Here is a 26,601-nt window from a genome sequence, read left to right on the forward strand (position 1 = left end):
CCAATAATCTCACCGAAAGTAATTTCAACCACTCCGCTCGGCCCAACAGGGTCCGGGAATCTCGACTTCCTAAATTTGGATACTCGGGCTGCTTGGCTGCATGTAATGAACGTACGATTTTTACACACTCATGTAGCCATACATTTCGCGCAAAGATACTGCCACATTTGCTGATTCTTCGACATCAAATGTGCGAGTGCGGATTCCTACTATAAGGAAGCATGGCAAGAGTGCAAGAGCAAGGCATTATTTAGACATTCGGCCCTACCATTCGCCTCCCGGAATTGCGCAGTCTTGGTCCTTTGTCGGTGCCCTAATCACGGCGCTTACCATTTGCAGAAAAACATCGTTCTCGCCCAACGAGAACCTGGATTACAGCAGAACTACTCACTATTGGGCAACGCGTGCTGAGGGATTTGTCGTAGGAATCTTTGCGCGGAAGGCGCACACAGGTGCGTCATCGTAGCAGCGCCGCGTGCGAATAGTTGATCACGCTATGTACCCCAAAACACCGGGGCAGTCTCACCCTCAGCATCTGCTCGCCATGCGACAAAGCGCCGGCTGCCCAAGCATCTCCAACTCGCAAATTTTCATCAAACACAAACACGTGAACTGTAAGATTCTAGAAGGTTGAGCGAAGTCATCTTACTCCGGAAGACATCAAACCGAGGTGATGGCAAAGAATCCAGGAGTCCCAACGGCACCTTATAAGCGCTAAGTGATGAGGAACACCACGATACATCGATGGATGAGCAAGGATTTGAAACATGACGGTGTTGCAAAGTCCGCCACATACGCTACATAAGCCTTCGACTGTTCTTTATGGCACTCTTGGTGTGCTGCGGAGGAGATTGAACCAGCTCATTCTGTACACAACGTAAGAAACAATCGAAAACAGTTTGAGCCTATCCAATTTCTCCAGGACTATGAAATCTACAAAACTGTTTGAGGCTACTCGACGACTCGTCCAGCACTGTAAGACCTGTAAAACAGGTTTCCTTGTACCAGAACCTCTGCTTTGCAAACTGCATGTTTGCTCTCTCCGATGGATTTGCTACCGAAAAAGTCCCCATATATACCTGAATTATGCTTCTCAATAGTATCTCTATCACTTCAAATAAATCAAGCTCGAACATCATAAGTTATATGTACACCTGACGAATCCGACAAACAGCAATGCAGGAGCACGAAGGACGGGCAGTGGCATTGGAAGCGAACACAGCTACGAACCATGATGCCAGCCGTCGCAGTGAAAGCAACGGGAGTTTGATTCACACACACTGCCACCAATGAACTACTCCTGACCTGTTCTGCGGAGTTGCCAATCAGTGATGTCGCCCATCCTGGCCAGACTCCCAAAAGCGATACATGGACGAGATCAAGCGACGATGACCCCCCATATGTCATTCAGTAAAGGCGGCAGGAATACTGAGATATGTCGCTGTAAACACGTTTTGCTAGACCCAAGGGTAAGGTGCCGCCCTTTTCGGATGGATCACAATGCTAATCATTTAGGGATACGAACACTACAATCACAACCAATGAACCCGAGCAACGATCCAAGGAGATGTCACGACGTCAAGCAGCGGCGACCGATTCTCCATCTACCAATCCCCTGGAGACTTCAGAATATGCCAGCGGAGCTAGGATACAAAGTCGAGAGCGCAGACACCAATGCGCAGCCTCCGACACTGATTCGGACTTCGAAAGAGTCCAGTTCTGATGTCAATGACGCTAGATCAGAGACTGTCTAGTCCAGCTCTGGATTCGATAACGATGTCGAGGCTTAGATTGTGAAGCGTTACTCGTGACAATCCGAGTGAAATGCGCTCACAATGCCTCGATCTTTCCGGGGTCACGCCAGCTCCTAGGCAGAACGTCCCTCAAGAGTGAGGTAGATCACTGATCTGTACCTAACTATCGTTTTGCGACTACGATGACGCTAAACATTAACAATGGCAGACAACACCCTCTCCCGCCCGACTTCCCCGCGATTATATATTCCTCCTGCTCACGACCGCTATGTCCCCATAACGATACAAAACCTCTCCACCCCAACTCACAACCAAAGATCTCCACCACAACTTGGAATCGAATTTCTCCACCATAACTTATAAAGATGGCCACCATCCTTCCTACTCAAGAAGCCGCGCTCAAGGTCATTGCCGCTCGCGTCAAGAGACAGAGCATGGAGTCATCGGACCTATCCACAGACGACATCACGGACTATCTCCGTAAGATATACGACCCAAAGATGGTGTCAAGTCCTCGTTATTTCTATTCGCAGGATGAGTACGGCATGCCCATCGCGAAGATACCCAATGCGAACAACTCCGGCGTCTTCTGCACAGTGGCGGATTCGAACACCTTCGAAGCACGCGATTGGATGAAGGCGAATAAGTTACCCAAGGATTTCAGGGGTAGAATATGGCCACCTAAACGTCTGGCTCACCTCACTGGGTCTCCGCGGTTGAGCGACGTCTGCGTAGGATGCGGACAAAAAGACAAGCCATGCCCAAACGGATCTTGTAGCCCACAGTCGAGCTCTGATCGCGACCGCGAATTCTGGCTCCAAAACATCCTCCTGCGCCAAGTGGAAGACCGGGGCGTGGGAGCTTTCGCTCGTGAGGCTGTGCAGAGCAGCCTTGACATTGGCGAGCTCGCTGGCAAAGTACTAACAAAGGGACAAGGAGCGCAAGACAGCATTTATAATACGGAAATCTCGATTGGCATTAGTCCGGGTGTCAATCATGCCTGGGTCGACTTGACGCATACAGGTTCAGTGACTCGCTACCTCAATCACAGCTGCGAGCCAAATTGCGACTTCTACGAGGGTCGCTGCGGTGAACACTATCGTCTCGTCTGGGTTTCAACGAATCGAGCCATATCCAAGGGCGAGGAGCTTACTGTAAACTATGGTCCTGAGTGGTTTAAGGGTCCCAAAGACCGTTGTCTTTGCGGTAAGCGAAACTGCGAGAATCCTCCTTTAGAAACCGCACCAGTAACTCCTCGTCACGCGGCTGCTCGTCCTACAGCGGCTTGTTCTACTAGTAAGATCAAGACTGAGGAGGGTCCTCTCCGTACCTGTGAGGACTGCGAGCAAAAGAAGGGCAAGCATTCTGGGCTGAGCGACAATCAGCCAATATGCAAGGCCTGCAGACAGCGGGAAAAAGATGCAAATACCGTCTACACGTGCGTAGTCTGCGAGTTTGTCAAGACAGGCAGGTATCAAGGGGGAAAAGCTCGCCCGAAATGCCGTAAATGTTGGGACCGCACTAAGGATGATGAAAAGGAAGAGGAGGGCGATGCGGGAACTGCTGGTCCTGCACGCCAGACCGCGAAGACCAAGCGTCTGCACACAGAAGATGACGATTACGAGGAACCACCGTCGAGGATGCGGAAGAAGCCCCGCAAGAATTAGAGAGTCAGTATCATACAGCATCAGCAGCGAAATTATGAAAACATGTATGTAGCTGAGAAGCAATAACAAGTTTAAAATGTTTACCAGAGAAGCGTGACGTCTATGACTATAATACAGGAACATCTTAGCGATCGTGCAACTGTGCACATATTTTGCCATAATGACGAGCACCTACCTTCACAAATAAGCCAACACAAATCGACGACATGTATAGATCTCGCACAACCCCAAAGCATACAGTGAATCTTCATGTTGTTGTGCTACCCAAATTTAGTTGTGAAGTTCATCAGGATGACGTATCTGCCAACGCAAACCCTTCACCGCATATCCCCACAAAAACGTGTACCTGCATATCTCCCGCCTATCCCGCAACCAACCGAAGCGATCCACGCAAGGACACCACTCCACACGTCCGAAAATGCATTGACTGCCAACATGGACACAAAGCCACTTCCCTCTCCCACTTCGAAGGAGAAAAGGCTTCGACAATCCCCAACTTCTCGAGCAGGATTTTAGTTTCCCATCATGTCGCCCAACGAACGCCAACCCCTCCTCCACCACGCCGGCTCCACCGACCACCGCATCTCCTCCATCCTCCTCGCACACTCCACCTCCAGAAACACCGCAGCATCCACGTCCACATACCCCCATCGAACCACGGCCTTATCGCATGGCTACAAGTCCTCGGCGGCTTCATTCTGTTTGCGAATACGCTGGGGCTTACCCAACACCTTTGGCGTGTTCCAGACATACTACATTGACACGCTCTTACCCACCCACTCCGCATCGGCGATATCATGGATCGGCAGCGTGCAGTTGTTTTTCACGACGCTTGGGATGTTTGCCTGCGGGTGTGTTGGGTTGATCGGGGATATTTGAAGGCGTTGATTGGTGTGGGCACGGGGTTGGAGGTAGTTGGGTTGGTGGCGACGAGTTGGTGCAAGAGTTATTGGGGAGATACTGGTTGCGCAGGGTGTGTGCATGGGTATTGGGAGCGGGGCTGTTAGCTGTCATTCCCATTGTTGTGTTGGCGATGTTTTTCGAGAAGAGGAGGATGGTTGCGACGGGATTGGCGTCGACGGGCGCGAGCGTGGCAGGTATTGCGTACACGCTTTCTATGCGCGCGCTGTTCACGAGTGTGGGGTTTGCGTGGGCGGTGAGGATTTTTGCAGTCATCATTTTGGCTACGAATGCTGTGGCTTTTGCGGTCATGAGGCTTCAGGCGCAGTATGGATCCAAGGGGTCGGGCTTTGGGTTCCATCACTTCAAGGACCTGCCGTACTCGGTGTTTGTCGGTGCGTTCACGCTGTTCGTCGCGTCGAGCTTCGTGCCGTTCTTCTTCATTCAGGATTACGCGCTGCAGCTCGGTGTGTCGAAGGAAATGGCGTTCAACCTGTTGAGCATCATGAACGCGGCGAACATCTTTGGCCGGTTCGTGCCGAATTTCATTGCGGATCGATATGGCGGCGTCAACACTCTGATCCCGCTTAGTATCGCTTGCATTATAACGCTTGCCTGCCTTCCGCTGGCACAGACACAGAGCTCGCTCATTGCGATCAGCGTCGTGTATGGATTTCTATCGGGTGGCGTCATCATCATCCCTGGACCTACGATTACCGAACTTTCACCCACCAATACTGAGATTGGCGTACGGTTGGGTCTCGCCTATTTAGTTGCTTCTTTTGGCGGCCTGCTTGGAAATCCTCTCACGAGCCTGATCAAGGGGGATAGCAAGAACGCGGTTCAGAACTTCAACGGCGTATGGTTTTGCGCTGCGGCAGTCATGGCTGTGGCTGCAGTGGCGCTGGTTGCGACAAGATGGCTGAAGCTGGGGTCGGCGTTGGCAGTTGGACGTGTCTGATCGTCGACCATGGGCACTACATTGACATGAGATAGCACTATATCATCTTTCCCTCACTCCTTGTCTTCTCCCGCTTAAAATCTTCAAAACTGAACCCAACTTCCTCCACACTCTTGATCCGGTGCCTCTCATCTCCACGCTCTCCAAATGCCCGTCGAATCGCTGGGAAGTTCTCACGACACCAAAACTCCCACTCGCCCCAAACAGGCGGTACTTTGCCTTTGCCACCATTTTCTAGTCCTTCTTTTGGTGGCGCACTCAATGCCCAATGGCTCAAAGCGTTCATGTAGTTACCGTCTTTTGGAAATGGTAAAAGGTGGAAGCTTCGCCCGTCACCTACTTCGGCAATGATGTCTTGCTCCCACTTTTGCATTTCAGCGTAGGGTGGAAGGGGCAAACGTCCAGAGTAGACGCGCGCAAGAACCGAAGATTGTGCTTCCGCGAGTGGAAATGGTATGACGCGCTGATTGAGCGTGAGGAACGACAATGTAGGCTGAGGCGCGTAGAACAAGTGCTGGTAGGTATGTTGCACATGACTCCCGTCCTTGATCAAAGCAGGCTTTACGTTTTCGAGGAAAGGGAAAGAGTAGAAATATCCCGTTGCAAAAATGACAGCGTCAATGTCGGATTCAATGGTACCGTCTTCGAACTCAACACTGCGGTTGTCTGCGATGAAGCGCTTGATCGGTGGAATTTCGCGACGTTTACCGCCTCCCGAACTATGAGTCGCTGAGAACATGGAGACGGACTTTGAAGACCATAGCAGTGGCGTTTTGCAGTGTGATGCGACCTGCGCGCTTATATCTGCTCCGGAAGCAGAGTTACCTACTACGATGACTTTTTGACCCCGATAGTTCTCTGGTTTCCGATAGTACTTGGAATGGCTAAGCCGGTCGTGATATTTCGCATTCCACTCTCTTATTCCTTCAATGTCTGGCACAAAAGGTACAATGAAATGGCCGTTGGCTACTATAAGGGCATCGAAATCCTGTTCTATCTCTTTTCCATGATCTAGTTGTCGGACACGCACTCGCCAGCTGCTATCATATGCTCCACTTGTTGGCTCGGCATTCACGACTTGAGTGCCATATTGTACGAGATGATGCACGTCTTTCCCATAGTTGTCTATGTAATTTGAGACAGTATCGCGCGTAGGAAACAGCTGACTATCTTGAGGCCAGTCTAAGTCTTGAAAGCCCATTAGACCCCGGGGGATATTTGTTTCCAGTTTCTCGTACATGGGCGATACAAATGATAGCTCTTTTTGATCCTGAGCAGAGCCATTTGTTTGAGTGTTCCGGCCTGACGACTTATGCGTCAAAACTGGATCTTGATTCTTCCCTCGCGGATTGATCTGTGGAATAGTGAAAAGATCTTCATCTGTATGGTCGCCCGTATAGTTCCAAATGCCTCCAGATCTAGGCCGTTGTTCGTACAACACGATTCTATCGAATGCTTTCTCAGCCAGTAGGTATTTTGCAGCCGCCACTCCAGATGGTCCTGCGCCCACGATGGCGATCGATAGAGCTTTAAAGTTTAACGGCGTCATCTCGGAGGTCATGATGCAGCGGTGAGCAATGCGTGCATGTGAAACTGCACGCGAATGCCAAAATTGACCGGGGAGACAAGGCAAGCTTTGTGCGTGAAGTCTATTTTGACGAAAGATGGACATGCGACGCTAGTAATGTCGATACCGCGAGTTGATGAGAAGTGCGATGGTCATGTGGGGGCGGCGAGATTCCGGTGGTGTGGTCGCAACCTCCGTCGTCACTTCGCGGCATCTTCCTCGGGGTACTTAAAACCTGCACGGAAACCTTCAGTTCTTGTACATAGCTGGCCATACTTGATCTCAATCTCATACCACGTCTTATAGCCGCGAGCAAGCTCGATTAGAGCTCGGGAACTTCAATGCTTCGTACATTGCGTGTTGCCCGCCCCACCTCAGTCGCGCGCCAGTTCCGCCAGTTCTCGAGCAAGACATCAGCCATGGCGCCTCTGAGAATTGGCTTCGTGCCTGGTATGGTCGCGTTAATCACGTGTAAACACTGGTCCTAATGGCACCTCAGAGCATTTCTCAACCCCACTCGAATTCGCGAAGAAGCACTATGGCCTCGATGCGCGCCTTCTCCCATACCCCTCCGGCACTGGCCACATGGTCACTGCGCTGCAAGCGGGCGAGATTGATATCGGCGTCGGGCTGACAGAAGGATGGATCGCAGCCATGGGTAAAGCACAAGCAGCCAAAGAAGACGCCGGTTTCCGAGCCGTCGGCACATATGTTGAAACACCCCTATGCTGGGCCATATCTACAGGCGCGAAGAGAGAGCTCGCCGGCATAGAGGACCTCAAAGGCAAAAAGGTGGGCGTATCAAGAATCGGAAGTGGCAGCTACGTGATGAGCTTCGTGCTAGCCGACCAGCAGGGCTGGCTGGATCCAACGTCAAGCAGCCCACCATTCCCAGTCGAGCCTCTGAATACTTTTGCAAACCTGCGTGAAGGCGTAAACAACAGCACAGCCGACTTCTTCATGTGGGAGCACTTCACATCTAAGCGCTACTATGACAACGGCGAAATCAAGCGCATCGGCGAGATCTACACGCCCTGGTCGTCGTGGAAGATTGTCGCTGTGAATGATTTGTTGTATCCGAAGAACTGGAGCTCGGCACCAAATGCCACCAAGCCTGCGTTGAAGGAGGAGCTGGAAGATGTGCTGGCCAAGATCAACAAGGGCGTGAAGCACTTTGAGGAGAACCAGGAAGAAGCAGTACAGTATATCAGCACGAAGCTTGACTACTCCGAGGAAGATGCACGGGAATGGCTGAAAACTGTGCAATTCGCGAAAGATGTGCGAGGCGTGGATCCGGAGGTCGTGAACAAGACTGTTAGCACGCTGCAGAAGGCTGGCGTTCTTGGTGAAGGGGTGGACAGCTCCGACATGGTCGCACTCGAGCGAAAATAAGCTGAGGAGTGCACATGGTGCGTAGGACGAAGACAACAAAGAACATTAAATAGGAAACATGTACGTACATTGGGGATTCGATCATCTAGCCTAGAGAAGCTTCCAACACCTTTCCCCGAGCCCAGTCTCGCTAGTATATTGATGCGGATGGGGGCATTACAACAGCACGGCGCAACATTTACGTTTCAGGAATCGATTCTCGAAGGGCACGGTCGATAAGAGAGATAACAAGCTTCTTGATGAAAGGAGATTGAGATTATGGTATAAACAAAAAAATCGAAGCTAACTGCAGAAAAGAAAAACAGTTCCGTCTTTTACACCTCCAACACTCACGCGACACGGCCAAACTCGCAAGCCCACGTGTATGCAAGAGACACCAAGGCAGCTACATGGCGCTGAACTCTGTCGAAACAGCCACCCTCAGTTGAATGCCACCTCCACTCCTCGCCATCAATCACCCCTCAGAGAAACGGATCAACACCCGCCTCCTGCGCACTATCCCTCTTAACCCTCCCCGTATCCTTCTCCACCCAAACCGCAGTACCCACCACACTGACCACCAAACACCCCAGCACCTCACTCTCTCTCACTTCCACACCCACAACCGCATTCGCGCCCTTGCCTACCGCCTCCTTCACCATCCTATCAATCGCCTGGTCGCGTGCCGAGTAAATCGCGCTCGTCAGGCTCTTCGCCTCGCCCCAGTTGCTGCCGAATGACGATGCGATGTTCTTGATAAACGACTTTGTGTCTTTGCGTGTGAGGGTCACGGTGCCGTGGCATGTGCCGTGTACGCGGAGGACGGTGTGGCCGGGGAGCAGAGGCGTTGTTGATGTGAGCAGCGCGGGGGTGCGGGAGGGGTGTGGTTCGGTTGAGGCGGAGGTAGAGTCGAATGTTGTTTGGAAGGTTGGGGTTTGGGGGATGGGTTTTGATTGCGGGTGCCAGGACGGCATGCGGGATGGGGGGACCATCATTGTTGAGCGGCGGTTGGTTAACATGATGATGTGTTTGATGTTTGAAGATGGAAGAAAGTGGTGGTGATGATGATGATGCCTATAAGAGGGGTATCACACGATGTGAATGTGTGGATATGGAATGTGTGTAGAATGTAAAACCTCTTTCTATTTCTCAACGCGACGACATCACTCCAATATATCCAGGCGCGACTCTTTGCCGTCCACCGAGACCCGAAACATACCAAGACGAGAGGATTTGCCTTCCAAGTATTGCTTGACCATCTAAGCCACCACGGCGACTACAAACGCGGTCAAACGCGCCGCGAGCTAGGATAAACTTGCGCGACAGATGGTTTTTGCCTCCCAAGGCGAGAAACTGTTAGCGATGTATGTGCGGACATGCGCTCCGCGTTGGCGGTGGTCGTGTGTTGGGGCAGGTCGAGACGAGGTGATGAAACAGTGCACGTCTGAGGTGCGTGATGCGGGTTTGAGGTTGGCCTTTGATACGCCGGTAGTGCCTTCACGCTTTTCGACAATATTTCAGGAGCCTAGGCCAGTCGTTCGCATGCGCTCAATGTGCGGTTGCGTCATTCTTGTTGTTGCATTGCGGCATTGACTCCGCACGCTTTACCACCCCTGAGATATGCTCGACGAGATTGATCAGCGGCGATTACCCTTGAGTAGAAGCTTAGAGCCGAAGCTTAGCCATGTGCAGCGAAGAAACGTGTGCGATTGGGTCGTGTCTGAGACTGATACATCGCACATCGTGATTGTGGTATGACCCAGCGGAGAAGTCGACCGTTCGCCACCGGTTCCGCAGACCGCCCGACCCATCTTTTAAAGCATTCTTCATCTAAACACACAGCTTTTACGGGGGTACTAAGTGTGATCAACTACAATGAATAACAACTAGGTGCAGCCAATACAATAGCCAGATGTTATACACAGAGTATTAGCGTCGTATTCGAAGTCTAGCGATACCTCGTATAGCTTCAGAGTATCTTTTCATTGGCAGGACCCCGTCTGTGTTTTTTTATAGCGGGTGATCGGCTGTATCATTGAGCCGAAGAACTATCCCAAGACGCTTCGCTGGGCGGGCTCGCCATGCCCAGACCATATCCTTGTGAGACATCGAAGATCGCTTCATTTTCCATGGGTATGGTAAACATGTTGTCCCACCCTGGTGCACTCATAAGATCTGGGTATGCAACACTAGGTACAGGACTGTAGGACGAGTAAGTGCTCATTGGTGCCATGCCAACTGCGGATACTGATGGCTGCTGATGTATTTGTGGCTCCATATACTGCTGCATTTGCTGGTACTGTGGCATGGGCATCATGTCATGCTGATATGATGCCGACGCTATGTACTGGGGCTGCTGGTGCGAGTACGTTGCTGAGACTGGGACCTGTGATGGCGTTGCGGATGGCGGATCGCGGTAAGAGTCGTGTGGCTGCGAAGGAGATTGACGCCGATGAACGCCGCCTGCTTGGGGTTGCAAAGTACTTGCTTGCGATTCTGGGCTGCTTGCGCGGGTTGCTTGGATCATGCGTTCGTACCATTTCTGTATCTTGCGCACTCGCGATTCGTAGTGGAAGAAGATGTCTTTCTGCTTGTTGCCTTCCCCACCTCTACCCACCAATGCACCTATTCGTAGTGCAAGGTGACGAAACACGTTGTCAATGTTCAGACGGTGTCGCAAGTCACGTGTATGGGGCTCAACGCCAGGTTCCTTGCTGATGATGGCGAACTTCGCCGCCAGCGTCACGCCAAAGTTTAATTGGATCCATTCAGTGTTGGTCAAGAACATTTCTGACTTGGGTGGGAGCCATAGGTAGAGGTCCAGGAAGGACTTAGCGCCCTCGAGACCTTCACATATGATGTTGCGATGCAGAGCAGGCGACTGCTGCAAATTTCGCTCAAAGAATGCAACCTGGTATAGGAACAATTTTGCGGTGTGGAACTGCATGAAGAGAAGTTCTGGGCACGTGCTTAGTCGCTCGATTGGGTTCGCAGCTGTGGTTTGACTTACGGCTGTCGCTGACGTCAGAGCAAAGATATACTCGAAACTCTTCCAACTCTGTCCGCACGCGCAGATAAGCTGACTGCGCATCGGCATCCGAATCTGACGCAGTCGCGATCTTGTCGATGCCCTCGATTATTCGCTGCAGACGTATGACATGGTAGAGATCCTTGTCCGTCCTATACTCGGCCTGCTCTCGCAGCGCAAGGGTTCCTTCTTCTATGAACTGTGTGCACGCAAATGTGTTGGTCTTGTCGAACAGCTTGGAGACACTTTGTAACGTAAGCCTCAGATCGCCACACGGAATCCGACGCACTCACGTGGAGGAGATGTAGAAGATGCCTGCAGCTGCACGCTGCTCCTCTGCACCCCACGTTACGGACAACATGCCCGGCTTTTCGACGACAGGGTTCCGCTTATTGCCCGCGTTCGCTGGTTTCGGCTGAAGGAGCTTCCGATCGAGGCGCATGTCGACGGCCAGCGAAATGGCGAGCTGGAGATACTGCGAGTAGTACTTCGATCGGCCATGATATTGATTCCTGGAGACGTCAGGGGCGTGCAACAGCATCACACAACTACCACTTACCATGCCAGGACAATCAGGAGACCTTGAATGTATTCCAATTCCAGACAATCGTCTCCGCCAAGCAAAACCTTGTCGCTGACCATATGTTTGAATCGATTGCATAGCTTATCTTGTGTGTTCAAATCGTGGAAGCATGCCACTGAGACAATGGCGAGGAATAGGAAGGGCTTCGTGTGTCGCAAATCGCTGCCGGTAACATGCGGTGGGACGATGACGAAGGGAAAGTGAGGCATCATGTCAGTCTTGTAGACTTCGACCAATGTCTCTGCCCGCTCGATGGACACAAGGTCCTCGTCCACGACATCGCCATCTTGTGGGTTGTTTGGTGACGTCGAGACACCAGCGTTAGATTCTTCGTTGACCGATGGCAGGGGTTGCTGAACGATTGGGCCGGGTCTTTGGAGGCGGAGAAGGTCCTGTACTTGTTGTTCGAGGGCCTGTATCCGTCTGGGATGGTGTCAGTATGGGTAGCCGCGGGGTTCAAGCCAACATACGAGTCGCGCCTCGCCGAATTATCCCTCCTTCTCGCCGGCCTGAAAACGCAGTTCTTTCCCAATCTTGCACATCGATCACAAATGTCCTGCCGCTGCGTCCGGTCGCATCGGATCTTCAGCGAAAAGCAGTTCTGGCATGTTTTGGAGACAAGTTGGGCCGCCGCAGCTCCCTTGGCAGATTGCGACTCAGCCGGAAGCGACATGGCGCACCAGGTCTAGGAAACGCCGGATAACAACAAAGCGGGCGGTCATGGAGAAAGCGACGAACGACCGTAGCGGCTGCAGATAGGGCGATTTTGTCGGACTCTGGAAGCACGGGGATGTAGCGGAGATGACTCTGTGCCCATTGGGCGGCCAAGATGTGATACTTGGTGGGCTTCCAGTCCCTCGGGTCAGACTGTGAAGAGATCACAGTAAGGCTGACTGTTTCAAGTAATCTTCGAGAAGAAAGGCGCACGCCCAGTCGACCTCGCCGTTCTCTGCGCCCTTGTGCAAATGTCGCATTGACCCGGTACCCCGCCGTCATTTAGGCGTATTTGACGAACGCCGACGAGTGTTGCTCTGGTCACGGTCTCATACAACTTCGGTACTTCTGGCTACGGCCAGATAATATCGTAGAATAGACTCTTCGCTAGGTTCCATCAAACAATTGCTCGGGTTTGAGGCTTGCGCGAAGGAATGCAGGTGCGCGGTGTAGCACGGCAGAACGTCATCCCGCGTCTTCCCCGCCGGCTGGTCTTTCAGCCGCATGTTGAACGTCCTCGAGTAACACTGAAGCGCTTTCAATGCTACAGACCACTTTAAGGATCCGAGGACTACATCATTTTGGAGGTTGTGTTCCTGGACAAAGGTGCATCAGCCTGGCGTCTTCAATTTTCGTTTGGCGAATATGCGCCGTCTACAACGATCATGAGCCGTGTCTGGATACGATGAAGCCTCTTCGTCCATCGTCTAATTTTCCATCCTGTCAAACCCGGAAACCCTCATTATCCTTTCTTTTCAGCTGTATTATGCTTTTTCTCATACGTCATAAGATGGAGAGATGATTGATTGCGGAATGGGCGGTGATGGAACAAGCAGTGCGCGATCTGAGAGAAAAGAATTTCATCAAGGGATATGTTCACCACCGCGACCAGGCCGCGACAAAAGCCGTGTCCACTCTGTACCTCACGACATAAGCTAACAGCCTCAAGAGGTACACTCATCATACGCTTAGGGGAGCCTGGATCTATACACACCTCTAAGATACTATACCTAGTTCTATTAGAAATCTTTGAGTATATACAGACTTCCTCTTCGTTGATCACTTTCAAACTCACCCGTTACTTGAGCGCGGTACAGTCGTCACATTTCACTACAGGACAACTATGGCTAGCTAGATACGTTACTCTGCTCTGGCAAGTCCGAAGACCAGTATCCAGGCATCACCACGGGGAGGCGCAGAGTCCGATTTTGACGCCCATCCTCCTCTTGCACACAACACGCACGCAGACCCCTTCGGAGTAGCCTCGTGAACCTTTTTTCCGCACACCGACCCATGCACCCTATTCTGCAGCCTTTCCTGCGACCTTTGCCTCACCATCTTTTCCGCGCCCCGAAGAGCAGCCGTCAGGCTCGGGTCCGGCCGTCCTGATAATTCCGCAGTCAAGTACGAAGGTCAACGTGAAGTCAAGACCCGAGCCAGCCAAACGTCCAGGATGCATCGGCTGTTGTGTCGTTCCTACCAAAAACAGATCCGCCGGTGAGTGTCGAATCGTGTGGGGCTGAAAGAATAAAGAAGATTGGCAAAAGAGTGCCGTGGAGTGAGGTAGAGCGTCGTGGTGGGGGTTAAAAGAGGGTAAAATACCAGCGAAAGAGCGCTGTAGGGTGAGGAAGAACAGCTGATGTGTTGGAAGGTGGAAAAGAAGTTGAAGAAGTAGAGTTGGGGGGAAGTGAGAAGAGATGGAGGTGGGGTTGGAGTTGAAAAAGCTGTTGTGTGGGAGTCGGGAAACAGAAAGTATCAGCCTGGGAGGCTTATATACGTGACGACAACAAGGCTAGCCCCGAAGTAGACGCGCAAACGGCAGACACATGACGTACAGCATTAACAACGATCACAGCGACCAATCTCGGGAGGGCGCGTAGGAAGCTCTGACTAATGTGGAACTCGAGCCGTAAGGGCGAACGTTGCCTGTCTGCAACGGGGCGACTTCGGCCACGCGTTGGGGACTAGTGTCTGGTGGAGGTGAAGGTGGAGCGCGTTTCTCAACCAAGGCGCAATACCTATATTTCTCACTCTCAGCTCCCACTTACCTAATTGTAAACTCAGTTTAGATATGCTCTTTAATTCAAAAACTAAACTTCTTGCCTAAGCAGGCTCCAGACAAATGTATTGCACTTTGAGAGCGACAAATGGGTTGGTCACTTTATGGTAGCACATCAATACGCCGGAAAGTCTCATTGCCTAGAGGGAGGAAGTATCTCAGGCGTTAGAATGGCAGAAGCTCTACGCTACTTGGACTGGTAAAAGTGTAGCAATAGCTAGAGCTGGAGGTATTCAAGGATCGCTTTACAGTTTAGAACGTTCTTATAAGTCTTAGAAATTACTCAGGGTGCCGTCTAGCAGGATGAAGAGCTACTGAGTAGGTCTCGAATCTAAGCAGGCGATGAGTCTGTTGCGGTGCCTGTGGCGATCGTGATCACATGCATTCACATAAGCCTCACATTCACTTCGACTCGGCTAGCGCTAGCGCTAGCGCGACAATCAAACAACAACCCCAAAGTACCCCACCCACACAACTCAGTACCTCGTTGCAACACCCCATACTCGTCTCAGAACTCTCGTGTTTGCGTCAACTGTTGCGGAACTGTGCAGTCCCCAAATTTTTCACTCGCGCCTTGCACGTTACCAAAGACATCATGGTAATTGCCCCTCCATCGTGCTGAATCAACATCACGCTGACACTCATCGCCGAAAATAGGCTGACGAAGAGCCCCACGCCAACAGTCTGTTGACTCTACCTGTCGAACTTCGCCTACAAATCTACAGTTACCTCATTCCCCTCGACACCGAACACACCCACCTCTGCGGTCTTGTAATGTCATGCCGCACCATCAAATACGAACTATACGACGACATGCGCAACTACATCCAAAAGATTCGCGCTCTCCTAGACGCTCGCTGGCCCTTCGACAAACCCTTCAACATCCCGTTTCCCGGACTGGCGTTCAAATCCAAGCAGCTTCTGATCGAAGTGCCGTACTACAGCAGCGGCCGAACCCATAACATCGAGTTTCGCGAGGAGAAGGTCAGATTGCACGACTTTGTATCACAGGGCGCATTCGATCTCGGTGTCAAACGCGTCGTCCTGCATGTCAAGGCGTTTGATGTGCAGCACACGGACGCGCCCATCCCGTACTATCGCGTCCCGCCACCTCGGCCGGGAGAGCGTGTGGAAAAGAAGGAAGCTTCCCACCTGATGAAGATGTATCTGAGGTTAGCTATGGAGGGCGCATTTCTCAGGGCGCAACCCGAAGAGATGAGTGTTGTGCTGTTTAGACGAGAGTACGCGAGCTGTCCTGATACACTTGTGTCCAGAGTTGTGGAGCTGGTGCGGGGTCCAAATGAGAGGCTTTGGCTAACCGAGAGTCTGAACGAGCCTGAGTACGCTGGGAGATGGCCTGTTATTGGTATATGAGTCGGCAGGTAGGGGTTCGTGGACTGAATTTGTATGGAAAGAGGAGTTGAGTGCATGGGCTGGAGTGGTACATACTCATATGAAAGTCTGATTGTCATTCCACGTCTCATTATGGGTATTCGGGCTGCTATTTCAATAGAGGCATGCTTAGGAACGATGACCTCTAGCACCCAGTCGTGATCGTGTACTTCACGTCATCCAACCAAAGTCCAGCATACATGTCACCGCCATTATCCTTCCTCGCAATGCTAAACCCCACACTCTTGAGACCTTGCCAATCCTTCCCAAAGGTTGTTGCATTCATGACAAACTCATTCGGATAATGCCCAGGGTCCAGTCTCGGGAAAGTGATGGGGCGGAACAGCTTGCGTCCGTCAGGCTTCCAGCCCCAAACACTGATAGCGCATTCAGGCTGGGGTATCCCGCCAATACAAGCATATGAGAAAGACTCTAGATCGAACGTCTGCTTCGGTGGTCTAGCAGTAGAATCAGCAATAAGCAGGTAGATAGAGGAATTTGAAACCGTACGAATCCGGTACTGAGAAATTTCCACTGCCACCGTACGCGACGGCTGTCTGATTCCCGGAGGTTGGAGGGAACCAGCCATCATATTGATCGACTTGGAATGCAATATAGCTCAAGCCGTAGTAGTGCGGTGGAATCAGATTAAAGCCTCCATCATTGAATCGGAGATCGTCGTACTTGGCTGTCTTCAGCTCTTTCGTCGGATGGCAATCGTTTGTACTTGCGTCCGATGTGGGAGCAGAAAGACCCGAGGAAACAAGGAAAAGAAGAGCTAGAGCTTTGAAGATCATGTCTGAATCTTGTGCGATTAATCACAATGTCAAATGCAGCGCCGTTAATCTATATGCGTTTCTTTTCTCACAGCCTGCATTCGTTTAGATAATTCGGCGGTGAGAGTTTGTCGTACATGTGTACTTACATGGAGTACAGATGACTTGCGTGGAATGCAAAGCCACCAGGTTCTTCGCATGAGGTTCCCGAAGGAGCAGGAGCTGAACTGGTATACGAGAATACCCCGCATTGCACAACTTCAGCCCGACGCCAATTCGACCATATGAGCTTTGGTAACATGCGATCAGCATCGAAGGTAGTCACAACAAACATGGCGCAGGTAGCGACAAATTTTTGTTCATGTTCACCTATAGTTATTTATGCCAGCCAGATTACACTCGAAGGCTTGCCATCACGATATGAGGTGCTAAAGAGGTCTTGAATTATAGCAGCTTTGACTATGCGATAACCGATCTGCAAAGATGGTATGGGTTATTGCGGCTGTTGGTGTAACTTCTCAGTCGTAACCCCAGGCATGTCCGTCAAACAGGGACAACAAGAACGGATGAAAGTACCTACCAGGAGGAGGTTCTGCAGTTCCAATCTGCGCTCTCGCCTCGGAGTTCCATATGTGCTGGATGCAAGTATTCTCCATAGTCAGCCGCGGCGTAGCCGTACTCGTATTGGCGAAGACTCTCTCAATTGCTCGCCACTCATAGTCGCCATCATTGCTGCCGAAATACCCATTCAGATAAAGTCTTTCTAGCGACTGTGGAAGAAGAGTGCGGACATCAAAGTCTGTGTCTAGATCTTGGTGGTCTTCTTTTCTGTGAAAACCTTGCTCCAACGGTTCGTCATCCTCTGGTTCATCATCGGGAATCGGTCGAACCATTGCCCATCCACAGTTCAGCATTCGCAGGTTTCGGAAGTCTCGGAAAGAAACTGGCAGGGTCTGTTCAGAAGACTCCTAGATGATGTGTCAGCTCAATCAGATCTGCGCTAGGATGCTGGCCTTACATCCTCCTCTTCAGCTGTTGGAAAATCTAGGACAAGCTCCTCCAACGATTGGCCTACGCGTGCTACAAGTGCCGGTATCAATCTTTTATTTTCGTCGTATGATTGCAATGTGTCCAGGTCTCTGCCGTCAAGGGTGAACTTCTTGAGATGCTTGACGCCAGCAAGAAGCGTGTCCAAAGCTTCGTAGTCAAACAGACAGTTTTTGAAGTAAAGTTCGGTGACATTGGAAATAGACAGAGCCACAGGTCGAAGGTATCCATTCCTTGTCTTTGCGTAACCTCCGCCCATTTCGTAAACCGCAAAAGTCCTCAGAGACGGTATGCTAAGAAAGGCGGATGCCCAAAGAGGAGTAGTACATTCATCAGATCTCCCGTAGGAAATAGCAGCAGTGGTAAGGTGTCGTAAAGGAAGTCTCGCGGCCTTGCACGGTTCTTGGTATGCGCCAGCAATCCGATGTACCATGAGTTCGAAGCAGTCACTATCATCGTGTTCTGTGAACCTAATCGTCTTGAGGTTTGGCAAATAATGTAGCAATATCGCGATGACACCATCATCGTTGCTTTGGTCGATGCGATCCTCGATGGTACCCACGATATCATTGGGACGTTGTAGGAGCGGTGGGGACGGATCCCTCGCAAGAACGTGTCCAGATTGAAGGACTGGATACAAGTCTCCCAATTTCCGCGCAGCCTTCTTCATTATTTTCTTCTCTTCAGCACATGGCGCCGGGAAATCAACCCTGATACCTGACTGAAGATGAGTCCAGTTGTGGGGCTGAGGACGACTCCAATCTTGTTGACGAGTACCCGGCAAGCTCAATTCTCTGACGTACCATCCTCTGGACGGATCGTCAAGAATTTCTAGCAAAACTTGCCAGGTCAACGTCTGCGCTTTCTTAGTGTCGATGGTCTGCCATTCCGAGAGCAACCTCCTGTGCTCTTGGAGGAGGGATTTACACAGGGTCGTATGCCGCTTGCACGTAAGCGCAAAGTCCAAGGTTGTATCTGGATCCAGGTACCCAGCAATGTAAAGAGTGAGTTCCGCAGGCAGCGCATTCAAAGCCATAGTATCGTAAAGTGGAGGTGAAGAGAATGGCAGTTCAGGGGAGTTGTTTGGAAGAACGCGCTAGGTCCATTGCTGGCGACCCGCCACCTGCAAGCCGAAGCAACACGTCACGCGCTCGTAGGCAGCAGCAAAACTTTAGCATTTTAACCTCAATTTTGGATTCACTACAAAACTAGGAGAGGATGCTGGAATAGTCCGCTGCGGGTTGCTACATTTTATCATCGACAAATATGTTCGTGTAGCGTTCTTGTGGTACTTTTGCGGCCGACGCGTTCGCAACTCTGGCCTCGCTATTTCGCTTCCTCAACAACATGACAGCCATCCTGTTTCCAACGCCTTGAAGAATTTGGGGCCGTGAACTTCACCCGACTCTTCTAAACATCGATTCTGCTGTCAAATATATGAAGTGCCCAATCACCTCAGAAATTCCCATGTAAAATGTCGCCCTATTCACACAATCGCAGCCAATTAACCACATCAACATTTCAATTATTCTCCGCACAAAACCATACTACAGCACCCACAATTTACATATAAGATCCATAAACCGAATTACCCAATCATCAAAGCACAACAATGAACACTATTCCCACCTCATTCTCCCCAACCGACGACATCTCCACCGTCCTCACCGAACTAACCACCCAAGCATCCGCCGTCCTAGCCAGTATCCCCGTGGTACAAAAAGCACATGCCGCATACAGATCGATATCGGACCCGGAAGTAAAAGGCCAACTGGCGATAATGTTGCGAAAGCATGGCGTCGTAATGGAAACAGTTCTAGAAACCATCAAGCTCAACGCCAACCTCATTAACGAAGAGCGACTGGAAGCATGGGCGGACTCTGCAGAAAGCGCCGCAGAAATGCAGAGCAGACGGAAGCGCCTGCAGACTTTGTGTGAAGAGATGGAGAAGCTGGGGAAGGCGATGGTGGAGCTGAGGAACGAGTTGGACAGATGCGAATTGGATAAGGGTGACGAGACCGACCAGTATTCTCAGAGTGAATCTTCGTACAGACCTTAATTGAAGCTTGTGATGTATGCGTCATGTCTACTCACTGCGCTTGTATTTCTATTCTCTACTCGAGCAAGTGACAGTCCCAGGCTGTTTACTCAGGCAACGGCACAGGCTCGGGGAAGGCGGTTGGGGGTTGAGAGACGAGTTCGCCAACGATAGTGATACCAGCTAGGAGAATGCAAGTACTGACAACATTCGTATTCTGTTGCTGATGAGTCTTTTGATATGTTCGAGCTGATATTCAAGATGATGGATGGGCTGTGATAGTAGCGGAAGTTCGAGCAGAGGGTGTGAAGATACCCGGTTCCGTTCGATCGACTCAACAATATACGACCCATTCTATTTACGTTGCGCAGTACATGCCCAGACCAACACGGCTCTGATGCCAAAGGAGTAAAAGCCATCCACGCTTCCTCACCTACACAAGCAATTTCCTCCGGCTCGACGTCCCCTCACTTCTTAATACCAACAACCACCAAATTCCGCGGGCTATGCTTGTATTCGAATACTGGCTCCACCCACGCCTGCTCAACCTCATCTTGTTCCCCCAACCACAACCACCGATCCGTCACAATCACCGCCTCCACCACGCCCGCACTAAACGCCATCAAACTCCACATGACGCTCAACTCCTTCTTCTTCTCCGCGTATCTGGTCTCGTAATCCATGATATCTTCATCCGTCAGGCCGTCCATTTTCTCCTTGATGAAGTTCGGATCGATCTCGCAGAAACTGTTTGGGCTGATGAGTTTCCCGATAGCGGCGCGGACGTAGGATACAAAGTCTCCATATGCGAATTTGCGCAGTGTGCCAATGGTGAGGGGCGTGGAAGTGCCGTCGGAGGAAAGACCGGGGCCGCGGCCGTAGGGCGGCGTCCAGTTGACGTGAGAAGTGTGGCCATTTGCTGAGACGTCGGAGTTGAAGTTTGCGGCGTCGACGGGCGCGGAGACGACACCTCGGTCGAGGAAGATGCGTTGCAGGAGCGCGCGGTAGAAGTGGCGGGTGAAGAAGAGGTCGCTGTCGGCCGCGCCCCAGTTGAAGGGGGCTTGGACGGCCATCATGCGGGCCGTGATGTTGAGGCGGACGCCTTTGGGGGGTTCTTCATCGCTTGTACTGCTGTATGCATCGCCGTTGAGGGACTTTAGAGATTGGTGTGGGAGCGGGTAGTTTGCTAACTTTTCGGACATTGGGAAGCCGTGGGGGTCGAATGCATTCGAGGTAGAGATTAGTCGAGGATGATTCGGTCGTAATGTAGGAAGCTTGTAGGTGGGCGGGCCAAGACGTTCTGTAACGAGATTGTAGCAGCAGCCTACCATTGCGACGGCGGCGATGTGAGGGTCGAGGAGCATAGATCGTAGTCCGTGATGTACGAGATTGCCGCATGAGTGCAGGGAGATGACCATGGCGTTGACGTCCTTAGGCTTGGGCACAATTTCGAGGTTCGGCATTTCAGTCACTACGTCAGAGTTGGAACCAGCAGCATCATTCTTCACACCGGAGCTGTCGAGGACCTGGTCGATGACAGGTGTCAAGTCACCATCTTTGATGATGTGCTCAACATACTGAACGCTGCCATGGCCCTCGGTGTAGATCTGTAAGTTTGTCGTAGTGGTCGTCTGAGCTTGTGGCTGTGAAGTCTCATTCCCGTTCGTATTCGTGTGCTGTGCGGCAGTGTCTTGGGATTGAATCGTAAGTCTACATTCCCCATCAATGCACTCAGCCTCGCGCACAGGCTGGCTCGGCATAAAATTGTTTTCATTCTCGCGATCAAGTTGCGACTGTGGTTCTTCCGTTCGTTCACGAGCCTCTGCGGTGCCAGATGCAGGCTTCCCGTTTATCTCATCCTTCTTAGCTTTCTTTCCTTTGCCTGTCAAGGCACGATACTGTTTTTTGTTCCTCATCACCAATGGCTTCGGTACAAGCTTAGCTAAAATATCCATATTCTTAGCGCCTTCAATATTATGCTGTTTGCTCTCGACGGCCACAATATGCTTGGAGTAGGGCGGAGCAGCAAGTGCACGACCAAGGTAATTTTGTCCAGAGCCAAAGTCTACCAGGTGCGTGATGGGCTTCTTGTTAGACGATGCGATGTCCGAGGTAAGTCTATCAACATAGCGTGCGAAGTTATCTACTTCGTGGACCTTTTTGACTTTCATGCCTAGGGCAATGTGTCGCGGTATTGCAGCCTTTTGAGGTTCCAGACCAGATCCTGGAGGTGGGAAATCTCGGGCCAGCAGATGCTTTCGAACTTCTTTGATGTAGTTCAACAAGTCCTCTGGCGGTGCAGGTCCATCTCGCCAGGCTTTGCCGTTCTCATCAAACTGGGCAAGATCTTCCCGCATTAGCAGGTCCATGATGTCCATGATGTCCCGGCGCCTGAACCAGTCTCTCCAAGACAACGGCAGAATTGCAGAGTAAAGGTCAGGTGACCTAGTATAGAAATCTAAGATGTGGACGCCACCACATAGGGTCTGTAACAGCCATGACGAAGTACTGAATTGCAATAATGACTCCACATAGTCTTCTGTGTTGCTGAAGTCGGGGGGCAGCGGCAGCGGAGTGTCAGGGCCCATGCTGGGGGTCAATTCCCAATCGAGAGACTGGCTGGGCTATTTTTCGAACCTGGTGTTGGTGTTGTCGTGCCATCATGTTCGCGTCCGTGGTGGTCCACTGCTCCGCCAGATGGAATTTCTGGAAGGTGTGTGGGTCCGTGCGCTAGCTCAACCCGCGCGTGTGGTTCTGGGGTTCCGCCGGCTTTAGGACACCATCTCCAGCACGCACATGTCTCGACGGGAGCTGTCACCACCTTCCCACACCTTCACTACTCTGGAGACAACATACGCAATCCGAGTCGCGTAATACAACATGATGTCCTCACAGAACGACGAGGACCCCTTTCTGCAGGTGCAGGCGTACGTCATCTATTCCTCTACCAGGCACCCTCGCTGACACTACAACAGCGACGTCCTTTCTGCCCTGAATAATGCACGGCCACTGTTCAAATCATACCTGCGAATACGGTCATCGGCGTCTTCTGCCAACAGCCCCGAGCTCCGCGAGGCCCGAGGCGAGCTCGAACAGACGCTCCAGGACCTGAGCCAAGACCTCGAAGACCTGATAGAGAGCGTCAAAGCCGTCGAACACGACCCGTACCGCTTCGGGCTTGAGATTGATGAGGTCGAGCGTCGGAGGCGATTGGTCAAAGACGTAGGGGGCGAGATCGAGAACATGCGCGACGAGCTGCAGCACACAATTGAGGATGCGAAGAACAAGGGCAAGACTGCTGCCAATGGCGATGCTCTGCCTGATCCAGACTCGTTCGAGGAAGACGATGCCTATGCGGCTTACGAGCAGGAGCAGCAGCTCGAGATGATGCACCAGCAGGACGAAGCCCTGGATGGCGTCTTCCAGACCGTCGGGAACCTCCGTCAACAGGCCAACGACATGGGCCGCGAGCTTGAAGAGCAGGTCGAAATGCTCGACGATGTTGACACAGTGGCAGACAGAGTGGGAGGCAAGCTGCAGACTGGCATGAAGAAGGTTGGCTGGGTGATCAAGCAGAACGAAGGTACAGCTATTCCGACTTGGCAAATCGGACTTTGCTGACCCAACCGCGCAGATTCATGGTCCAGTTGCTGCATTGCAGTACTAATCTTTGTTTTGATCCTGCTCTTGGTCTTACTGCTCATCCTCTGAGCCAGATCAACGATAGCTCCACAAGAGCCGTATAGAAAATGGCAGTCGTGGACCGGCGAGCCGCACTGTCGAATCAATTGCCATGCAATCCGCCAACCAGGATCGCTACTGCTGGTCGCTCGGCAAGTGTGTTGCTCTGTACAGGTCCGCCCTTGCATGATACCTGACCATACGAACACGCATCGCAGGACTTCCGAGCTGACGACACACAACGATAGCTGAAGCTGTTCGCGCTTCACGTGTACATAGGACACTTGACTGCAGCTCAAAGTCATCACACGAGTATCGTGATGTTTGGTATCCTACATCATGGGTTTATCAAAAAACTGGGTGGAAGTCGCCCAACCAACTGCATTCCTCGCTTTCCGTCGTTGTACAAGATTCTTGAGGGCTATATGGAGTCAAGGCTGTAATGTCTAGCTATAGGAATGCTTCTAGTACAAGCTGGGTCGTTCAAGTGCTGAACGGCCATCATCGCCCCGAGACACACGAACATTGCCATCACCATATCAACCGCGCCCGACTTTGCTCGCCCATTGATTTTGTTGCTTGTGTTGATTCATTGACTGGCTCAAGCATCGCCTCGATCAATGTTGGCACATTCTGCCAATGTATGTACAGAACTCAGCGGCACATTTTGCACCATATAATTGCACAGCTTGTTTCACCCATGGTCACTAGCAGCGACGAGCCAACTAACACGACGACTCGAATGGCTGTCTCGGATTCCCGTCGCGGTCGAGCCGGACAGTTACCCATTATAGATGAGAAGCGAGAAGTCTCAGGCAAACCCTACACCAGAGTCCCGCGGCGGAAGATCACCCTAATTACCATCACAATTTTATTGAACATATTACACTGGAGCTCCTTGATCTGTGTCTTTACATCAATCTACCAAATCGCAGCGACCCCGGATGATAAAACCAGCATCCCTTCAGAAGTATTAACGCTACTTTCGGTCAGCTTCTCCAAATTCCAAGACTTGGAACCATAGCTTACAACTACAGGCATTTGTTACGATATCGTACACGTACCTTCATACCATCATCTCTTTCAAGTCGAGAACATGGACAGACCTGCGGAAACACCGGACTGCAATCAAGCAGACCTCATACATTGCAACGCGCATTGCCGTTACTCTATGCGTCCTGTGGCTCCTGACTTCGGGATGGAATATGATTATTGTGGCACGTCGGCCTGTATGTCTGCCAGTCGCGCCTGATCTGCAGGCATGGGAGATGGGAACCGTCTGTCAGGTCGCACGCCTCGGTATTGCCCTGGCTGTAGTATCTTTGTAGGACAGCAACCCTCGGACTAAAGACACCACTAACGATAGATCAGGGTTGCATCGTGTATCCTCTTCGGTGTCCTTGCAGTAGTCAGGCGACCGTTCGAGGCGCATTTGTTCAAGCACGGCTACGAGAGACCAACCAATCCGTTCACCACACCAAGCGCGTCGCGAGGCCCATCTCCTGTGCGACCCAGTGCCCGCACATTAGAGAAGCAGCCAAACGGAAGGCGTCCTACCATGCTCAGTAGAAGTCGCTCCAATTCAGACATCGAAACTATAGATCTCAGTCATAGCCCGGGTCCGCCAACAATACATTGCCCTTCACCACAACGCTCGGTAGGCTTGGGAATCTTCACATCCGAGTTTGCCCCACCGCCAATACCACCACAATTCAGGCTACCATTGCGTTCAACTTCGCTCGATTCTCTTAGGCCACTTTACCCTCCTTCTTCATCGCAAAGGATCTTGACGCGACCGCCGCGTCTCTCTGGGAACCCCAAGAATTCCATTTTCATACCCCTTTCTGTTGCACCCCAATACTCTGCATCTACGTTGCGTGCGCTTTATCCGACGGGCCCTCCAAAGCTCTATGCGTCACAGTCACACCCGCATCTACCCAGCGCAGTCCTTTCGCATCGAAGCCGCTTTTCGCAATCCTCGGTATCACTGTCCAAACCGCATAGACTGAGTACCGTCACACATAATGACGGTTCGAGCTCGCCAAGTGAATCCTTGAGGGCTGACTGCCTGGCAGCGTCTGCACTCGCCGAAGACGCCCTCATACCTAGCCCTCTGCGGCCCAAGGCACGTGGCAAAAACCACAAGCGGACTTCGAGCGCGCCAGATGTTGCACCCGGGGCCCAGGAGCCGCCGCCGCCTCAAAAGGACATGCCAGCTCTACGATGGAAGTCACAGCTGCCAAACAAGATCGAAGAGCGAAGCTCAGAGCAGAATGCGCCAGACGTGGCATCAGCAAGCATCAAACTGAACAAGGTCGTACGCTCATCCTCCGCCGAGTTCGTGAGCCGCTTCAGCCCCGACAGCAGCCCTGACAGCGACGAAACAACACCACGACAACAACTCGAGCGCAACTTCGATCTCAGAGCGAGGGTTATGAAAGAGCTGCCCTTCCGTCGCTCACGCTCTGCAGGCGCTTCAACGCACCCTGATGTGAGTGCCGGAGCACAACGATCCAGCATCGTAGAGGCAGCCGCAGCGATGGTCAGCAACATGCCGCAGGACCTCATGATGCCCAAGACCAGACTGATGCATTCTGAGCCGAAGAAGAACGGTGCGTGGGACGATTGGAGGAATAAGCCGTTGCCGCGTATTGCGCATCTGTAGGTAGGTAGTCACGCGATGGAGGTGGAGTCGCAAGCTCGTCGTCAGCGCTGCGAAGTTAAGTTGATCAAGCGGACTTGGTAATGTTGCTGCGCCACAATGGCAGTGAATGTTTGATAGAAGATGTATACAGTATATAGCGTGTAATCTACCTCTCACTCCCAGAGAAAACGCATAATGCTAGATCACGTGGAGGCGCAATTGTTGGTTGCACCCATGGATGGGGAGGGGGCGATGTGGCTCAGATTGGCGAGGCAAGTCCGTCGCAGAAGCCAATCGGTCGCGCATGACAACAGCGCCGGCTGCCAGTTTCAAAGCCTCACCGCGACACCTGTCAAACCTTGAGTCTCAAACCGTGTCACTTTGCACCCCATGCATATCCTGGCACTCCTGGCAACCTT

General features: G+C 51.8%; 15 protein-coding genes across 15 annotated transcripts; 8 read left to right on the forward strand and 7 right to left on the reverse strand.

Annotated features, from left to right (window-relative positions):
- Window positions 1-767: 767 nt before the first annotated feature.
- Window positions 768-1,083, forward strand: SNOG_15452 (hypothetical protein; the record flags this gene model as incomplete). Its single annotated transcript, XM_001805547.1, is given in 3 exon segments — window positions 768-877; window positions 951-975; window positions 994-1,083. 3 exon segments carry the CDS (start codon window positions 768-770, stop codon window positions 1,081-1,083), a joined length of 225 nt encoding a protein of 74 aa, XP_001805599.1.
- Window positions 1,084-2,119: 1,036 nt separating this feature from the next.
- SNOG_15453 (hypothetical protein) lies at window positions 2,120-3,421 on the forward strand (the record flags this gene model as incomplete). The annotated part of the gene is made up of 2 exons (XM_001805548.1): window positions 2,120-2,960; window positions 3,036-3,421. 2 exons carry the CDS (start codon window positions 2,120-2,122, stop codon window positions 3,419-3,421), a joined length of 1,227 nt encoding a protein of 408 aa, XP_001805600.1.
- A 1,033-nt stretch (window positions 3,422-4,454) lies between these two features.
- Window positions 4,455-5,282, forward strand: SNOG_15454 (hypothetical protein; the record flags this gene model as incomplete). Its single annotated transcript, XM_001805549.1, has 1 exon — window positions 4,455-5,282. One exon carries the CDS (start codon window positions 4,455-4,457, stop codon window positions 5,280-5,282), a length of 828 nt encoding a protein of 275 aa, XP_001805601.1.
- A 37-nt stretch (window positions 5,283-5,319) lies between these two features.
- SNOG_15455 (hypothetical protein) lies at window positions 5,320-6,843 on the reverse strand (the record flags this gene model as incomplete). The annotated part of the gene is made up of 2 exons (XM_001805550.1): window positions 5,320-6,030; window positions 6,112-6,843. 2 exons carry the CDS (start codon window positions 6,841-6,843, stop codon window positions 5,320-5,322), a joined length of 1,443 nt encoding a protein of 480 aa, XP_001805602.1.
- A 347-nt stretch (window positions 6,844-7,190) lies between these two features.
- On the forward strand, window positions 7,191-8,241 carry SNOG_15456 (hypothetical protein; the record flags this gene model as incomplete). Its single annotated transcript, XM_001805551.1, has 2 exons — window positions 7,191-7,299; window positions 7,349-8,241. 2 exons carry the CDS (start codon window positions 7,191-7,193, stop codon window positions 8,239-8,241), a joined length of 1,002 nt encoding a protein of 333 aa, XP_001805603.1.
- A 461-nt stretch (window positions 8,242-8,702) lies between these two features.
- SNOG_15457 (hypothetical protein) lies at window positions 8,703-9,239 on the reverse strand (the record flags this gene model as incomplete). Its single annotated transcript, XM_001805552.1, has 1 exon — window positions 8,703-9,239. One exon carries the CDS (start codon window positions 9,237-9,239, stop codon window positions 8,703-8,705), a length of 537 nt encoding a protein of 178 aa, XP_001805604.1.
- A 1,013-nt stretch (window positions 9,240-10,252) lies between these two features.
- SNOG_15458 (hypothetical protein) lies at window positions 10,253-12,439 on the reverse strand (the record flags this gene model as incomplete). Its single annotated transcript, XM_001805553.1, has 5 exons — window positions 10,253-11,178; window positions 11,231-11,493; window positions 11,542-11,760; window positions 11,808-12,223; window positions 12,392-12,439. The coding sequence occupies 5 exons, from the start codon at window positions 12,437-12,439 to the stop codon at window positions 10,253-10,255; spliced, it is 1,872 nt and encodes a 623-aa protein (XP_001805605.1).
- A 2,939-nt stretch (window positions 12,440-15,378) lies between these two features.
- On the forward strand, window positions 15,379-15,978 carry SNOG_15459 (hypothetical protein; the record flags this gene model as incomplete). The annotated part of the gene is made up of 1 exon (XM_001805554.1): window positions 15,379-15,978. One exon carries the CDS (start codon window positions 15,379-15,381, stop codon window positions 15,976-15,978), a length of 600 nt encoding a protein of 199 aa, XP_001805606.1.
- Window positions 15,979-16,141: 163 nt separating this feature from the next.
- SNOG_15460 (hypothetical protein) lies at window positions 16,142-16,793 on the reverse strand (the record flags this gene model as incomplete). Its single annotated transcript, XM_001805555.1, has 2 exons — window positions 16,142-16,454; window positions 16,507-16,793. The coding sequence occupies 2 exons, from the start codon at window positions 16,791-16,793 to the stop codon at window positions 16,142-16,144; spliced, it is 600 nt and encodes a 199-aa protein (XP_001805607.1).
- Window positions 16,794-16,917: 124 nt separating this feature from the next.
- On the reverse strand, window positions 16,918-18,855 carry SNOG_15461 (hypothetical protein; the record flags this gene model as incomplete). Its single annotated transcript, XM_001805556.1, has 3 exons — window positions 16,918-17,141; window positions 17,353-17,740; window positions 17,791-18,855. The coding sequence occupies 3 exons, from the start codon at window positions 18,853-18,855 to the stop codon at window positions 16,918-16,920; spliced, it is 1,677 nt and encodes a 558-aa protein (XP_001805608.1).
- Window positions 18,856-19,431: 576 nt separating this feature from the next.
- On the forward strand, window positions 19,432-19,878 carry SNOG_15462 (hypothetical protein; the record flags this gene model as incomplete). The annotated part of the gene is made up of 1 exon (XM_001805557.1): window positions 19,432-19,878. One exon carries the CDS (start codon window positions 19,432-19,434, stop codon window positions 19,876-19,878), a length of 447 nt encoding a protein of 148 aa, XP_001805609.1.
- Window positions 19,879-19,963: 85 nt separating this feature from the next.
- SNOG_15463 (hypothetical protein) lies at window positions 19,964-20,210 on the reverse strand (the record flags this gene model as incomplete). The annotated part of the gene is made up of 2 exons (XM_001805558.1): window positions 19,964-20,040; window positions 20,063-20,210. 2 exons carry the CDS (start codon window positions 20,208-20,210, stop codon window positions 19,964-19,966), a joined length of 225 nt encoding a protein of 74 aa, XP_001805610.1.
- A 114-nt stretch (window positions 20,211-20,324) lies between these two features.
- On the reverse strand, window positions 20,325-22,235 carry SNOG_15464 (hypothetical protein; the record flags this gene model as incomplete). Its single annotated transcript, XM_001805559.1, has 2 exons — window positions 20,325-21,011; window positions 21,186-22,235. The coding sequence occupies 2 exons, from the start codon at window positions 22,233-22,235 to the stop codon at window positions 20,325-20,327; spliced, it is 1,737 nt and encodes a 578-aa protein (XP_001805611.1).
- A 502-nt stretch (window positions 22,236-22,737) lies between these two features.
- On the forward strand, window positions 22,738-23,478 carry SNOG_15465 (hypothetical protein; the record flags this gene model as incomplete). The annotated part of the gene is made up of 2 exons (XM_001805560.1): window positions 22,738-22,784; window positions 22,917-23,478. 2 exons carry the CDS (start codon window positions 22,738-22,740, stop codon window positions 23,476-23,478), a joined length of 609 nt encoding a protein of 202 aa, XP_001805612.1.
- Window positions 23,479-25,747: 2,269 nt separating this feature from the next.
- SNOG_15466 (hypothetical protein) lies at window positions 25,748-26,203 on the forward strand (the record flags this gene model as incomplete). Its single annotated transcript, XM_001805561.1, has 1 exon — window positions 25,748-26,203. The coding sequence occupies one exon, from the start codon at window positions 25,748-25,750 to the stop codon at window positions 26,201-26,203; it is 456 nt and encodes a 151-aa protein (XP_001805613.1).
- Window positions 26,204-26,601: the final 398 nt, after the last annotated feature.

The sequence above is a fragment of the Parastagonospora nodorum genome (genome assembly GCF_000146915.1).
Source record: "Parastagonospora nodorum SN15 chromosome Unknown scaffold_38, whole genome shotgun sequence".
Taxonomy (NCBI): Eukaryota; Fungi; Ascomycota; class Dothideomycetes; order Pleosporales; family Phaeosphaeriaceae; genus Parastagonospora; species Parastagonospora nodorum.